The sequence below is a fragment of the Macrobrachium nipponense genome, chromosome 26 (assembly GCF_015104395.2).
Source record: "Macrobrachium nipponense isolate FS-2020 chromosome 26, ASM1510439v2, whole genome shotgun sequence".
NCBI lineage: Eukaryota > Metazoa > Arthropoda > Malacostraca > Decapoda > Palaemonidae > Macrobrachium > Macrobrachium nipponense.
This window is the reverse complement of record NC_087215.1, coordinates 70,639,929-70,654,511: the sequence shown is the minus strand read 5'-3', so window position 1 is coordinate 70,654,511 and position 14,583 is coordinate 70,639,929. Positions and strand designations below refer to the sequence as shown.

Sequence of the window (14,583 nt, the reverse complement as noted above, 5' to 3'; positions counted from 1 at the left end):
TAATGGCTTCTATTTCGGTACTGTCGTTTAGGGAGGATGGTCTTGGTTTAGGAGAAAGAGGGGGAGGTTCAACTTCGGCCGCGCGATTCCAGGACTAAACTAGACGTCGAGAGTAGGCTTGAGAGACTCCAGTCAGTCTGGAGTAAGACAGTGAGCGAGGAGGATCTGTGACGGTGGCCTCGCTGCCACACACAATGCCATCTTCAATGCCCACCGTATCCTGCCCGAACTATAGTGCAATGGATTACCGATGCGAGGATGGATATCGCGTACAGTGAGTCGTTTGTGTGTTCGGATAGTGATTGAAACGATTGTGTTGTAGTCAATGATTCATGTTGCACACGCTAGTCGCTTTTTCTTCTTCAGTGCTTTAGTCTCAAAAGTTGTTTCGTTGCAAGCATGAGGCGGATGCGGTTACTTTTGTTACTAGTGGTGGTGATTGTGCCCGTTTTGGGATTTGTTGTGATCGTGCCCGATACCACGCCCGTGGGAGGACAAGTGTTCCTGGGCGTCATGGATGGCCCCTCCCGCTACAAGTTGGACTCCCGAAGAACGGCAAATTACGTCCATAGGTTTTTCCACGTGGACGAAGACACGGGTTCGGTGACGGTGAAGCGCCCTTTGGACTGTTCGGGGAGTTTCTACACGAATCCCGTGACCCTGTGGATAGAGGCGTGGGCCGATAGGCCCGGGGTGCCCTTGGACTATGCCACCATTCCCCTCCGCATAGTGATCACGGGGGAGGCGTGTCTACATCACGCCGCCGTTCTGGAGAGAGAGGTGTCATCGTGGGTAGACGTTGCCGCCCTCTCCCTCCCTCTCCCGGACCCCAACCCCTCCGATCCCGACAGGCTCTGCCTTCGCAGGTCTCAGGTCATCCTCCGGGTGCCACCGCTCCTGCCCAGGTCGTTGCACTCTTGCAAGTACGACTTCACCCACGTCTCGGATCACCGCCTGGCTGTGGAATCCCACGGGGGCGACCTGATCAGCCTCATCGACACTTGCCTCGTCGGGGTGACCCGCATCAAGATCGGCCTCAAGATGACCTGCCCCGGACTGGCCTCGCCTTACAGTCACGACCTGATCTTGGTGCTGCACAGCGTGGCCAGTTCGGGAGACGAAGGGCAGATCCGTCGCATCAGGAGGCAAATGCAGACGGCGGCGCCCTATTTCGAGAGGACGCAGGAGGTAGCCCACGTTGTAGAAGAGGCGGATAAAGGCACGCCCGTGACCACCATTACCGCCACGGATCCAGAGGGCGCCCCCCTGACCTATTCCATCGAAGCCGTGCTGGATGCTAGGTCACAGAGGATGTTCGAGATCGACCCCACCTCCGGCCTGGTGTCGACCACCACGCGTCTGGATCGAGAACTGGTCAACGTCCACTACTTCCGCGTGAAGGCCGTCGACAAGGCCTCGTCGCCTCCTCGATCCGCAGTGACCACCCTGCAGATCAACGTCGACGACGCCAACGACCACGAGCCCATCTTCGAAAGGGAGGAGTACGACACCTCCGTCAGGGAATCGACGAGCGTCGGGTCGACTGTCCTCACCGTCCGCGCCACGGATCAAGACGCAGGACCCAACGCCGAATTGCGGTACACCATCCTCAACCCAACGGGGCCTAACGAGGTCTTCAGACTCGATCCCAAGTCCGGAGAACTGACGACGAGGCTGCCCCTCGACAGGGAGAAACACGCCCGGTACTCCCTCTCCATCCAGGCGGAGGACCAGGGCCCGACACAACACAGAAAGACGGCGACTGCCCAGATAACCATCAACGTCTTGGACGAGAACGACAATTACCCGCAGTTCAGCGAGAGGACCTACACGGTGGAGGTGCCGGAGGACATCAGCGCCGCCGCTTCTCCCGTCATCGCCCATGTGCAGGCCAGCGACCACGACAGCGGCAAAAATGGACAAGTCCGTTACGCCATCATAGGTGGAAACACCGCCGGACACTTCACCGTGGACGGAATGACGGGAGAGGTGAGGGTCTCGGCGCCCTTGGACCACGAAACCAACCGCCATTATCGCCTCGTCATTCGAGCTCAAGACGGAGGTTCCCCTCCCAGATCGAACACCACTCAGCTCCTGGTCAATGTGAGGGACGTCAATGATAATTCCCCGAGGTTTTACACTCCTCTCTTTCAAGAGACTGTCCAGGAGAACGTTGCCGTAGGGTACTCCATCGTCAGGGTGCAAGCCTTCGACAGCGACGCTGGAGACAACTCCCTCCTTACATACAATATCGAAGGCGGTGGCGACAAACTTCCCGTAGAAGTCGAGGAGTCTACAGGCTGGGTCGTCACGAGTAAGGAGTTGGACAGGGAAGAGAATCATCACTACACTTTCACTGTGGTCGCCAGGGATCACGGGGACCCCCCTCAGTCCGCCTCTGCTACGGTCATCCTCCAGGTGCAGGACCAGAACGACAACAACCCCATATTCCATCCCAAACTCTACGAAGTGGCTGTGAGCGAGAGCGACTACCCAGGTACTCCTGTAGTCACGGTAACTGCCACGGACAAGGACGAGAACCCGCGTCTGCATTACACCATCACTTCAGGAAACGAGCGCGGAAGGTTCTCCATAACTGCCCAGAACGGCAGGGGCCTGGTGTCTCTCGCTCAGCCCTTGGATTACAAGCAGGAGAGAAAGTACGTCCTGACGATAACGGCTACTGACGCAGGAGGCCTCTACGACACGGCTACCGTTTACGTCAATGTCAGTGATGCCAACACTTTCCCTCCCCAGTTCGAAAACACTCCATATTCGGCCACCGTGTTCGAGGACGCCCCCGAAGGGAGCACTGTCATCATGGTCGCGGCGTCTGACGGCGACACAGGAGAGAATGCCCGGATCACCTATTCTCTGAGCGGGGAGTCAGTCCCCGAGTTCGTGATCCATCCCAGCACGGGCGCCATCACGACGACGATGCCCCTGGACAGGGAGATGAAGGGAGGCTTCCTCCTGACGGTGACAGCCAGGGACAACGGCACGCCCCCGCTCTCCGACACGACAGACGTCGAGATCACCGTCGTCGACGTCAACGACAACGCCCCTGTCTTCAGCGAGACTCTGTACAGGTCCTCGGTGCCGGAGGACGCCTCGGTAGGCACCTCCATCGCCCAGATGATCGCGAACGACGCCGACGCCGGCCTCAACGGGAGAGTCAGGTTCTCCTTCGAGGGAGGCAACGACGGGAACGGGGCCTTCACCCTCGACCCTACTTCAGGAATCGTGCGAACGGCGAGGGTCCTGGACCGGGAGACGGTCGCCCAATATGGCCTGGTGGCCCTGGCCATAGATCGAGGCTCCCCGGAGAGGTCCTCCTCCGTCACCGTGTTGGTCGACGTCGAGGACATCAACGACAACCCGCCGATGTTCGACACCGACAAGATCCAGCTGTACATCGCGGAGAATTCCCCGAAGGGCTCCACCGTCGGGGAGATCCGGGCGAAGGACCCCGACGCAGGGCGCAACGCCGAGATCCAGTACAGCATCATCGGGGGCACGGACGCCGAGAGCTTCACCATGGTCGCCCACCCGAACGAAGGGCGCGCTGAACTGGTCACGCGCGTCGATCTGGATTACGAGTCTCCCAAGAAGAAATACAAGCTCAACGTGAGGGCAACATCGTCGCCCTTGCGTTCCGACATCCCCGTCGTGGTGCATGTCGTCGACATCAACGACAACGCGCCCGTGCTCTCCGACTTCAGGGTCATTTTCAATAACTTCAAGAACCACTTTCCCGTTGGGCCCATTGGGCGAGTGCCGGCAAGGGATGATGACGTCACCGATCAGGTAATGTGGAGGAAGCTGTCTGTTATAAGAAGTAGGGGATAGCATAACATGAGAGAGAGAGAGAGAGAGAGAGAGAGAGAGAGAGAGAGAGAGAGAGAGAGAGAGAGAATGCAAGTTCGCTTAAATGTAGTATGTGTGCGTATGTTAATTTGTATTTTTTTTTTTATCAGTCTAACTTTTCTGCGTATGCTGTGTCAGTATTGCAATTTGCGTGTGCATATGTATGTACGTATGTAAGCATGCATTCATGCATGACATTTTAGCGAGATTGACTGAGAGAAAAGTGAAGTATTGAAATAAAAAGTTAAAGGCAAAGATTTCTTCGTCAACAATGAAAATAAAAGTTCTTAACTGTTTGGTGTCGGGTATCGGCAAAAACGTTTAAGATGGTTTTATACGCGAGAAACGGCACAGTGTTTGTAACTAATACCCGATAGAGGGATTCTAATACTCGATAGAGGGATTGTAAGGATTGGAGATTGCGATATTCAGAGGAAAGAAAGAGCATGAGATAAAAAAAAAAGAGAGAAAAGAAAATAACTAACGTTTTGTGTAAGTCAGTCAGGAATGGTAATTTTACGCTACATCTCCATAATTAGTTTTTGGTTTCACCGAGTGGCGCTTTTGTGTACTAGCATCAATTCATCTCTCTCTCTCTCTCTCTCTCTGCAGTTTGTTGAGTCTAGAAATTGCAATGTGCGTATAGCCTAATCCGATGGCAGGTCATTAGAATCTGCTGCTGTGACGAGCTGATTTTCTCGAGAGAAAATTTGTCTCCATAACAACAAAACAAGGAACGAGAGAGAGAGAGAGAGAGAGAAAGGGATCGTCTCCATGGCAAATCCCTAATCGATCCGCCATAGGCCTACGTGGACAGTCATCACGGTGGTATCTTTAACAATTTGTTGTCGTAAGGTTGGATTATAAAAAAAATCACACGTCTGATTAGAGTTTTCTTATCAGGACGTGATGCTGTCAAGTTGTAGACGTCTAGAATGCTTAAATTCTCTCTCTCTCTCTCTCTCTCTCTCTCTCTCTCTCTCTCTCTCTCTCTCTCTCTCTCTCTCTGTGGAGCAAGGAGGTACTTACACACAGAGAACGAGTCTTCGGTGAGGTAACTTCGTTGGTGGTACAAAGAAGACGTCAGGTGAAGAAGATAATTACCGGGTTTCTGTCCCTCCTCTCCTCCTCCTCCTCCCATCCTTCATCGTCTTTTCCACCTCTACATCTTCGTCTTCTCGCTGTCCACGCCTTGCCTTCTATGTCCATTTCCCTTTTTCTGGGAAGGTTTTCGTTCCTATTTTCTTTTTCTCTTTTCTTTTGTATTTGAAAAGTTGACATGTTAACCTATACTATTAAACAGGTCTATTGGTGTCGCCGTATTGTTATTTTATTTGCTGCATTCTATTTCACCTTGAAATTTGGTGGCAAAGTTTTCGAAGAGATTGTATAGGCGGCCTACTCGGCCTCCGCCTATTGTCCCTTGATGTGTTGCCAGGCTTGCCTCAGTTTTTCAGCAATGGATTAGTAATTTTCAATTTGGCGGTGGAATTATGGTCTTATTAGAGATAGCATATTTATTTTAGAATTATTCGCTTAATTTTTATCTAAATTTGTTTAAAAGTAAACTTTAAATGATTAGACCGAACGACGATAACCGCTGGTGCTACCAACTTTGATGTAGGCCTAGTCGAACATGCCGTTCTAAGCTTTCCGTTATATTCTTGGCTATTTTTATTATAATGGTGAAATGTATATGAGTGGAAGTGATGAGGAATAATACCCCCCCCCCCCCAACCCCCCCTCCCCGAGTGAATAGTGCAATATTTAAATATTTATGCAGGAACTGAATGTAATGTTTAGACGGGAAAATTACTATGAATTTCATTTTATCACAGATGAGAAATTCGCTTCCCGATCGTCTTCTTGCCGCCATTCTTTGAACCATGGTTCCAGTGTGAGCGCATTGAAGCCAATATGTCCTTCCCCACCAAATCCTGTTTCGTTTATGAGTCGAACACAATGGCGCGCACCTATGTAAGACCTGTGTAGAACTTCGTATAGCTGTCCTCTGCTCCCTTTTCGAAATAAGACGTTTCTCCAACAAAGGCTTCCCCTAGGCACCTACCTTCCCCCAGTCATCTTAGAGGGGGGAAGGGGCGAGCAGGGATGTTAATGTTTCCATCTGCCCACCGTAACGAAAGAGTCATTTTGGTAGTCCCTCCCCCCCCCACCCCCGTACCCATAACCCATCCACCCCTAATAATATACCATTTCTCTATCCTCTTCCCTACCACGATGTTTCTCTCTCGTTTGCTATTATCTAAAACTGTCACCTGGATGAGAGAGAGAGAGAGAGAGAGAGAGAGAGAGAGAGAGAGAGCTTGTGCCCGGAGAGAAACAGCTTGCGTTTAGTTACGGTGCATTCATAGGCCTATATGAAATCTGATCGCACTCCGCAGATCTGTATATTTCAAAATTCTTGCCCCGCCGCGTTTGAACACTATACATCTTTTCAAACGTTACCGGTACATACGTTTCATGTATCGAATTTCCAGCGGATATATTTGCAGGGCATTAATCTCCAGGCGAGAGAAAGCGATGAAACGGCCGTCACTTTTACGTTTCAAAGTGTACTTTTTTTCTTTTTTTTTCCTGGGCGAGTTGTCAATATTTTTTGTTCTAGTATTTATTCGCTCTGGTACAGAGTATTGGTGGGTTAAAGGTTTTAACTTTTACTTGTTACTGGAATTTTCGGTACTGGGAGCTTATGTATATATATTTACAGTTTTTGGAAGGTTATATATATATATATATATATATATATATATATATATATAATATATATATTTGTGTGTGTGTGTGTGTGTGTGTGTGTGTGTGAGAGAGAGAGAGAGAGAGAGAGAGAGAGAGAGAGAGAGAGAGAGAGAGAGAGAGAGACTATCCACAGAGACATTGAATAAACATGAAGATCCAACACACTTGTCTCGGCCCAGGTTTTACACCAAACTAAAAAAAAAAAAAATCAAACTAATGTTTAACAGAAGTTTAACCTCCAGCATAAAAACTATGCATAGATCTATACGTATCCTTTGTATTTACTTCAGACATCTCGCATAGGCCTAAGTGTTTCGTAACAACGTTTGATTCCCAAGTTGTAACATCTGTCACCTGTACTAACTGTTTATCAAAATTCTACCGTGCACCTTTGCAACCGTTCATGCGTCTTGAAATATCTGTACACCCTGGAGTCATTGCTCTAAAGCGACATCCATTTGTAATCTCACCAACTGCTGGTGGTTTTTCCAAATTTTAGCTACTTATTTGCCCTCCTTACCTCCTCAGTATTTGCTTTATTTTATTTGAAGACTGCTAACTCTCTCTCTCTCTCTCTCTCTCTCTCTCTCTCTCTCTCTCTCTCTCTCTCTCTCTCTTGTCTTGTCAAGAGGTCCACAATTGTAATCTAAACCTACCACCGTTTTCATTGAAGAATGATAAAATGTCCTATAATACAGAGGAAATTTTTATTTATAACTGAATGTAACGTTTAATTGCGTTTATTTAAAACGTACTATATGAGCGTTGCTCGCTACATTTATCCGAAAGTGGCGCGTATAGCTGAACGCCCGCGACTGTTTTCCGTTGCCTCTGGTTCAGCGATGGTGAACAAGACTTCCTTTCGCCGACGGTTGAGTGAGTAACGTCTACATTGGCTTTGCTCCTTAGCCCGGGGTCAAACGCTTTCCTGTATCGGACCTTGCTACATTATTAGAGCTAATCCAACATGGGACCCTGTTCCTGGCCTTCGTCTTGCATTTGCTGGGTCACTGACTCCTCTGCTGAGTATTCTCTGTAGAATGCGATTGCTTTTTAACGTCGTGGGAGAATTTATGTGATATTTTCTTTTTTTTTGAACTCGCGCTATAAAGCTGTGCGGAGTGTCCCACCCAGGTAGGCAGTCGAGGGTGGTCTCAACCAAGTCTCAACATCCAGCGCATCCCCCCCTTGGGGGAGTCGGGAGGGGGAGGGGAGGGGTTGGGGGAGACACGCCAGGTAGAAACGGCCCTTGGAAGCGTTGAGGGAAATGCCCTGAATATTTATCGTGACTTGTGATAGACTGCAGCTTTGAAATGCTTTAAATAATGATCATTTTAGGTTCAGGAAATTTGAAATGCACTGGAAAAGGAAACGTTTAATTTAGAAAGAAGCAGCTTCCATGATTCTTACTCAACAGGCTAATTTGTTACCTGTCCTTAAAGAGGTAATGATTCCTAGGGTATTTAAGTGCAAGGTTTGAACGTCTCAATTTTCTTTATGTGTGTGTGTGTGTGTGGCCAGGGAGGTAGGTAGGATTGGGTTGGAGGGGGGGAGGGGGAGTCGAAAAAAATGGCTACGAACTTCTGCTGCTGTTGTCCTCAGCATTCTCTCTCTCTCTCTCTCTCTCTCTCTCAAAGTTTAATTAAGCCTTTGTTTCTCAGTACGTATGGCCTTCACTTGATTGGGATGGAAATAAAATACGCTCTCTCTCTCTCTCTCTCTCTCTCTCTCTCTCTCTCTCTCTCTCTCTCTCTTTGCATTGTGTTTTTTCGTATGCGTAATAATCTCTGATGAGTAGAGAGAGAGAGAGAGAGAGAGAGGGTAACTCATGCGTAACGCTGCTTGTATTTCCGGAACCATCCTGTGTCGAATGTGAATCAAAGACTCTCTCTCTCTCTCTCTCTCTCTCTCTCTCTCTCTCTCTCTCTCTCTCTGTCTCTCTCTCTCTCTCTCTCTTTCTGTAGATGCAGCTATGGTAATTTTATGAAGGCTTTGTCGTCCACCCGTGAATGCCTTCAAGTAGTTAATTATAAGAGAGAGGACGAATGTCGCATCGTGGAAGTCAAAGGAAGCCTTATGCAACGGTGCCTCTCGTAGCCGAGATCAGACGGCGACGGGGTCTCTCATTTAAGGCGTGCCCTTCATAAGAAGCTTAAATGCGCCCGGGCGGGATTTGTAAACATTTATTAGGCTCAAAAGTGTCCTGCAGGACTCTCTCTCCTCCCCCTCCCCCCCATCTCCTCTCTCCTCCTCCCTCACTTCCCTTTACCCTCTCCGTCAGACTTTTATCTTTTTACGTAAATAAGGAATGAGATGGATAACTTTGTGGTGAGGGTTAGGTCTAAAATGGGATGGATAAGTTTGTGGTGAGGGATAGTTCTATGAAATAGGATGAATATGTTTGTGGTGCGGGATAGGTCTATGAATTAGGATGGATAAGTTTGTGGTGAGGGATAGGTCTGTGAAATAGGATTGAAAAGTTGTGGGTGGAGGTAGGTCTACGAAATAGGATGGATATGTTTGTGATGAGGGATAGGTCTATGAATTAAGATGGAAAAGTTTGGTGAGGGATAAGTCTAAGGATGGGTATGTTTGTGGTGAGGGATTGGTCTATGGAATAGTATGGATAAGTGTGTGGTTGGGGGTAGGCCTATGAATTAAGATTGCTTAATTGTGGTGATATGTTAAGTCTAAAGTCTGTAGCTAAGATGTCTAGGAATTATGGGAATAAACGTTTTGGTATAAGGATAAGTCAAAGAAATACGGTTAGGTTTAGTAGCTAGGTAGTTTAATTGTACGTTGAGAGATAATGTCTGAGGGAAAAGAATGTTTTAAGAATGTGTCCAGGACTTCATACGATGTGTTTTTGAATGAGACATGTTACACAAACATTATGTTTTGAAGCGTGACATATGTCGGCCTAGATTTAGGGTGAGATTAGGCCTAATATAGGTTATTGGCTCGAGATAAACCTTTTCGTTTTTTTTTTTTATTGTGTCATCGATTTTGTTTGTGCATTATTCATTTTCCTATAGAAATGTATCGGGTCATTTATGAGTATAGATAGTAAAGTAGAAAAAAATAGATAGCAACAGAAAGCCACGCTTGTTTCCAAGCAACGATTTTCAGTTCAGTAAGTCATCCGTTAAATATTTTCTGCATATGAAGTTCACCCAGACTGAATTAATAAACTCTCTCTCTCTCTCTCTCTCTCTCCTCTCTCTCTCTCTCTCTCTCTCTCTCTCTCTCTCTCTCTCTCTCTCTCTCTCTCTCTCTCTCTTAACCTTCTCCCCTCCGTGCACTTTATTCTTATCCAGCGCAGCTGGGTATCGTATTGCAGTCTGCCATTGTTTCCCAATCAATATTTTTCCTTCGAGGAGGTTCTTCCTTTAGGGGGAAAGGACTTTGTTGTACGCTCAATCCACCGATTGATCTCGAAGTTCTTATACGTTGCCGAAGAAGAGCTTTTGTATTAATTGAGTGGAGAGTTCCTACGTGATGTTGCTTGCTTACGCACGGTGGAGGAGCCGGAATTTGCTGACTTCGGCAATAAAATACAAGCAGTTTATAATACACACACGCACGACATGCATATAGTGTATATATATATATATATATATATATATATATATATATATATATATATATATATATATATACTATAAATTAGTGCGTTAGGAACTTGGAATAATAATAATAGAGCTTTTGTTAATCTTCCTGTTTAATTTTAGCTCATGTGTCTATTTCATGCTAACGCGAACTTAGCTGGTTGGTAGACGAATATCAGTAGCTTTCACTTTTTTTCTCTCTTAACTTTAGGCGTAGCTGGAGAAAATATTTTTTATTATATTTTTTATGTAAATTATTGTATTTCCACCAATCAGTATTGCTGTGGATCGAGTGAACTGAATGTATGCTAGACTTCCATGTAATCTCTTAAAACACATGTTTGGTTGTCATGTTTTTTGCCCTGCCGAATTCTCTCTCTCTCTCTCTCTCTCTCTCTCTCTCTCTCTCTCTCTCTCTCTCTCTCACTTAAAAATTGTTTTTAAGTAAAGAGTATTTGTTAATGATTCCTTTGTTTGTCGTTACATATTTTGCTGTAAGATGTGCGTGTTTCATGTAAGCGAGGCGTGTCTGAAAGAGAGAGAGAGAGAGAGAGAGAGAGAGAGAGAGAGAGAGATTCTCTACATTAATTCGGCTATGTCAACTTGAAAGACCAATTATATATATTATATATATATATATTGTTTTTTTTTATTTATTTATATTATATTTATTATATAAATATATAATACATACATACATACACACACATTTATAGCTATATATAACTATATATATATATCTATATATATATCTAATATATTATATATATATATATATATATATAGCTATATATGTGTGTGTGTGTTCCTTGAGGGCCGGATATGAAGACTTTATTCAAGAGTAACCTCGTTATAGTGAATATCTGTTTTAAGAGGCGTCCTCTTCCATAGAGTCGATAGTATCAGGTTTCAAAATCCCTAAATTTTGCTGGGAATGACCACAGGGGGTGTATGGTTACGCTTTGTTTTAAATTTAGATTGAGGGAAGGGTGTGGTTTGCCATCTTTTCTCCACTGGCAACAATAGATTTCTTGTGTATAGGCCTATATTTTTTGAGTGTATAGGCCTATCTTTCTTTTAAAGTCATTGTCTTACAGAATTGCTGTAATCTAATTTCCTAGGATTCCTGTGATGCTGTAATTTGTTTATTGTCTAACTAGATAGGACTAACACCTTGAGGAAGATTACTTTCTTCTACCCACCGATATTCACGCAATATAGTCTTTGTTATTGCCAAGTCCCATGAAAGTGAGAAATAGCTATAGGCCTAACTTCACTTCCGAGGAGAATTAAGATAAAATAAACTGGACAATTGTATCGTTTAAAAAAATACTGAGCGCCTTATAAAGATAAAACAATTGTCGTCGTAGGCCTAACTTTCGCCATGATTCTTTGTAAGGGCGAAGGCCAGTCTCTCTCTCTCTCTCTCTCTCTCTCTCTCTGGCCTCATAGCGTGGTAGTGAGTCTGTCTCACAAACAGTGAATTATATATGGGTTTGTTAGTCGGTTGTTGTGGGCGTAGCTAGGGAGAGAGAGAGAGAGAGAGAGAGTACCAATATGCAGAGCTATGAACACTCTCGACTAGACTCCCCCTTCTCTCTTCTCTCTCTCTCTCTCTCTCTCTCTCTCATATACTAGTTGCGCCCACAACAGTCGAGTAAGAAAACAGTACCTAATTTAATGTTTTGTGAGCTAGACGCGCTACCACTGATCTTCGAGGCCAGAGAGAGAGAGAGAGAGAGAGAGCTTTACTTATCGTATCATTGTATTGAACAAAGGAAATGATTTATGGGGTCAAATATTACGCTCTTCTGAAGCTACGAGGGAAAGAAAGTTGTCTTGGTACGAGGGGGGGGGGGTGAGGGGGAGGGGTATGGTACTGAGGTGTTGGGTGGAAGACAAGGTAGAATTTCACACCTTTGCTCCAGCTCTGCCATGTTCCACGGGGTGGAGGGCGGTTGGGGGGGGGGGGGGGGGGTATGGTAGGATAAGAGGTAGGAGGGAGGTGAACATGAATGGAGGAGGAGGGGAGAGGGTTGAGACAAGGAAGATATCACTTGTGAGAGAGAGAGAGAGAGAGAGAGAGAGAGAGAGAGAGAGAGAGAGAGAGAGGAAATGATACGTCTAGGGTGGTCGCGATATAGATTGCTTGATGAAGATTATATGAGTTAAAAGTCGTTACAAAAAGTCATGTAATTAGGCTATAAAACATTAAATAGGCTCTATAAATGGCTATGTTGCATAGAATGAAATTCTGCTGGTATTGCTCGTAGACTGGTTGCCTGCATGATTAGGCCTACTGAGAACATGGGACTTCATGGCTCGGAATAGGCCTACGTAAGATTACAATAGTGATCAGATTTGTTATTTGCAGCTTTTTTCACGTAGGGGGAAGTTAAAGGAGAGAGAGAGAGAGAGAGAGAGAGAGAGAGAGAGAGAGAGAGAGAGAGAGAGAGAGAGAGAGAGAGAAATCACTACTCATGTTGTAGGGGATTGGGATATATGGATATGAGAGAGACTCGCGGAATGATGAATTACAGGCCAAAGGGTTAGATGATGAATTGGAGGAGGAGGTAGATGATTATTGCCACGGGAGATTAGATGTAGAGGATAATAGAACACACACACACACACCACACACCACACACACACACACACACACACACACAGCGAGAGAGAGTGAGTTAAAAACTGTCGTCTATGAATCGAAACGTGACTTTGGAATGCAATCGATCATTCCACATGATTCTAAGATTCCAGGGAATTTTGGATGTAGAAGGAACGAGTTTCTTTTGGCGGTTTGTCCGGAATCTTTTTCATGAAAGTTTTTTTTTTCTTTTTATTCTTGAAATGTTTTGCCTCTGGAATTGATTTGTACTTGAACTTATAGGCCTATTCTTAATGTTTATTTCGGTATTTTTGTTTTCACGTACTAACGTGTGTGTGTGTGTGTGTGGTGAATGCGTCTAGTTACTTGTTGATAAGTGACCATTAATTAGCCCGACAGAAACTGAAAACTCCCGGAGAGAGAGAGAGAGAGAGAGAGAGAGAGAGAGAGAGAGAGAGAGAGACTGACTGAATAGAATAATTTACAGATAAATCACCCTCCTGCCTTCCCTCACTCTCGGGCGATTCGTAGGAATTATTACATTTCGCGGATGATGAAGTGTAAAAGTTCGACCATTACGAAGGACCTACGGATTCGGAAGAAGAAAGAAAGAGAGAAGAAGAAGAAGAAGAAAGAGGTTGGGGAGGGGAGTGGAAGATTCGAGACGGACTAAAATAGTTGGAGGCGGTGATGGATGGGGATCGGCTGCAAAGTGAATTTCGAATTTCGACGTGTCCAGTGAGAGAGAGAGACCTTACCTTACCTTACCTTACAGACCTTACAGTTCGTTCGGGTTGCCCCAGGTCCCTCAGTGTGAGGCGCCTCTAATGTCTACCAGAGAGTTGCTAGTACATCTTCCGGTATATTTTGCATCTTCCAATCTTGGATGGTCTGGGATGCAGTTTAGATATTTGTCGAGCTTATTCTTAAACACATCTACGCTCACTCCTGATATATTCCTCAGATGAGCTGGCAACGCATTGAATAGACGCTGCATTATCGATGCTGGTGCGTAGTGGATTAATGTTCTGTGTGCTTTCCTTATTTTTCCAGGTATAGTTTTGGGCACTATTAATCTACCTCTGCTTGCTCTTTCTGATATTTTTAGTTCCATGATATTTTCTGTTATTCCTTCTATCTGTTTCCATGCCTGAATTATCATGTAGCGTTCTCTTCTCCTTTCTAGACTATATAATTTTAAGGATTGTAGTCTTTCCCAGTAGTCTAGGTCCTTAACTTCTTCTATTCTAGCTGTAAAGGACCTTTGTACACTCTCTATTTGTGCAATATCCTTTTGATAGTGTGGGTACCATATCATATTGCAATATTCAAGTGGACTACGAACATATGTTTTATAAAGCTTAATTATGTGTTCAGCTTTTCTTGTTTTGAAGTGCCGTAACAACATTCCCATTTTTGTTTTACATTTTGCCAACAGAAATGGCTATTTGATCATTGCATAACATGTTCCTATTCATCATCACACCAAGGTCTTTAACTGCTTCCTTATTTGTGATTGTCTCATTATTAGGTCCCCTATATGCATATAGCTTTCCTTCTCTGTCTCCATAATTTATTGATTCAAATTTATCAGAGTTAAATACCATCCTATTTACCTCTGCCCAATCATATACTTTGTTAAGGTCTCTTTGTAGAGCGTTCCTATCTTCATCACAAGTAATTTCTCTACTTATTCTTGTGTCATCAGCGAAACTACTCCCTACCGAATCCTTAACATTACTG

At 45.3% G+C, this 14,583-nt stretch overlaps 1 protein-coding gene across 3 annotated transcripts in view; it reads left to right on the top strand.

The window, feature by feature from the left end:
• Window positions 1–120: 120 nt before the first annotated feature.
• LOC135200383 (protocadherin-like wing polarity protein stan) overlaps window positions 121–14,583 on the top strand; it is a 379,772-nt gene continuing 365,309 nt past the window's right edge. For all 3 annotated transcript variants that reach the window (XM_064228999.1, XM_064228998.1, XM_064229000.1), the window contains exon 1: window positions 121–3,807. In XM_064228999.1, coding sequence (XP_064085069.1) covers window positions 400–3,807 — 3,408 coding nt within the window. In that variant the 5' untranslated portion in view covers window positions 121–399. The remainder of the gene's footprint in view (window positions 3,808–14,583) is intronic.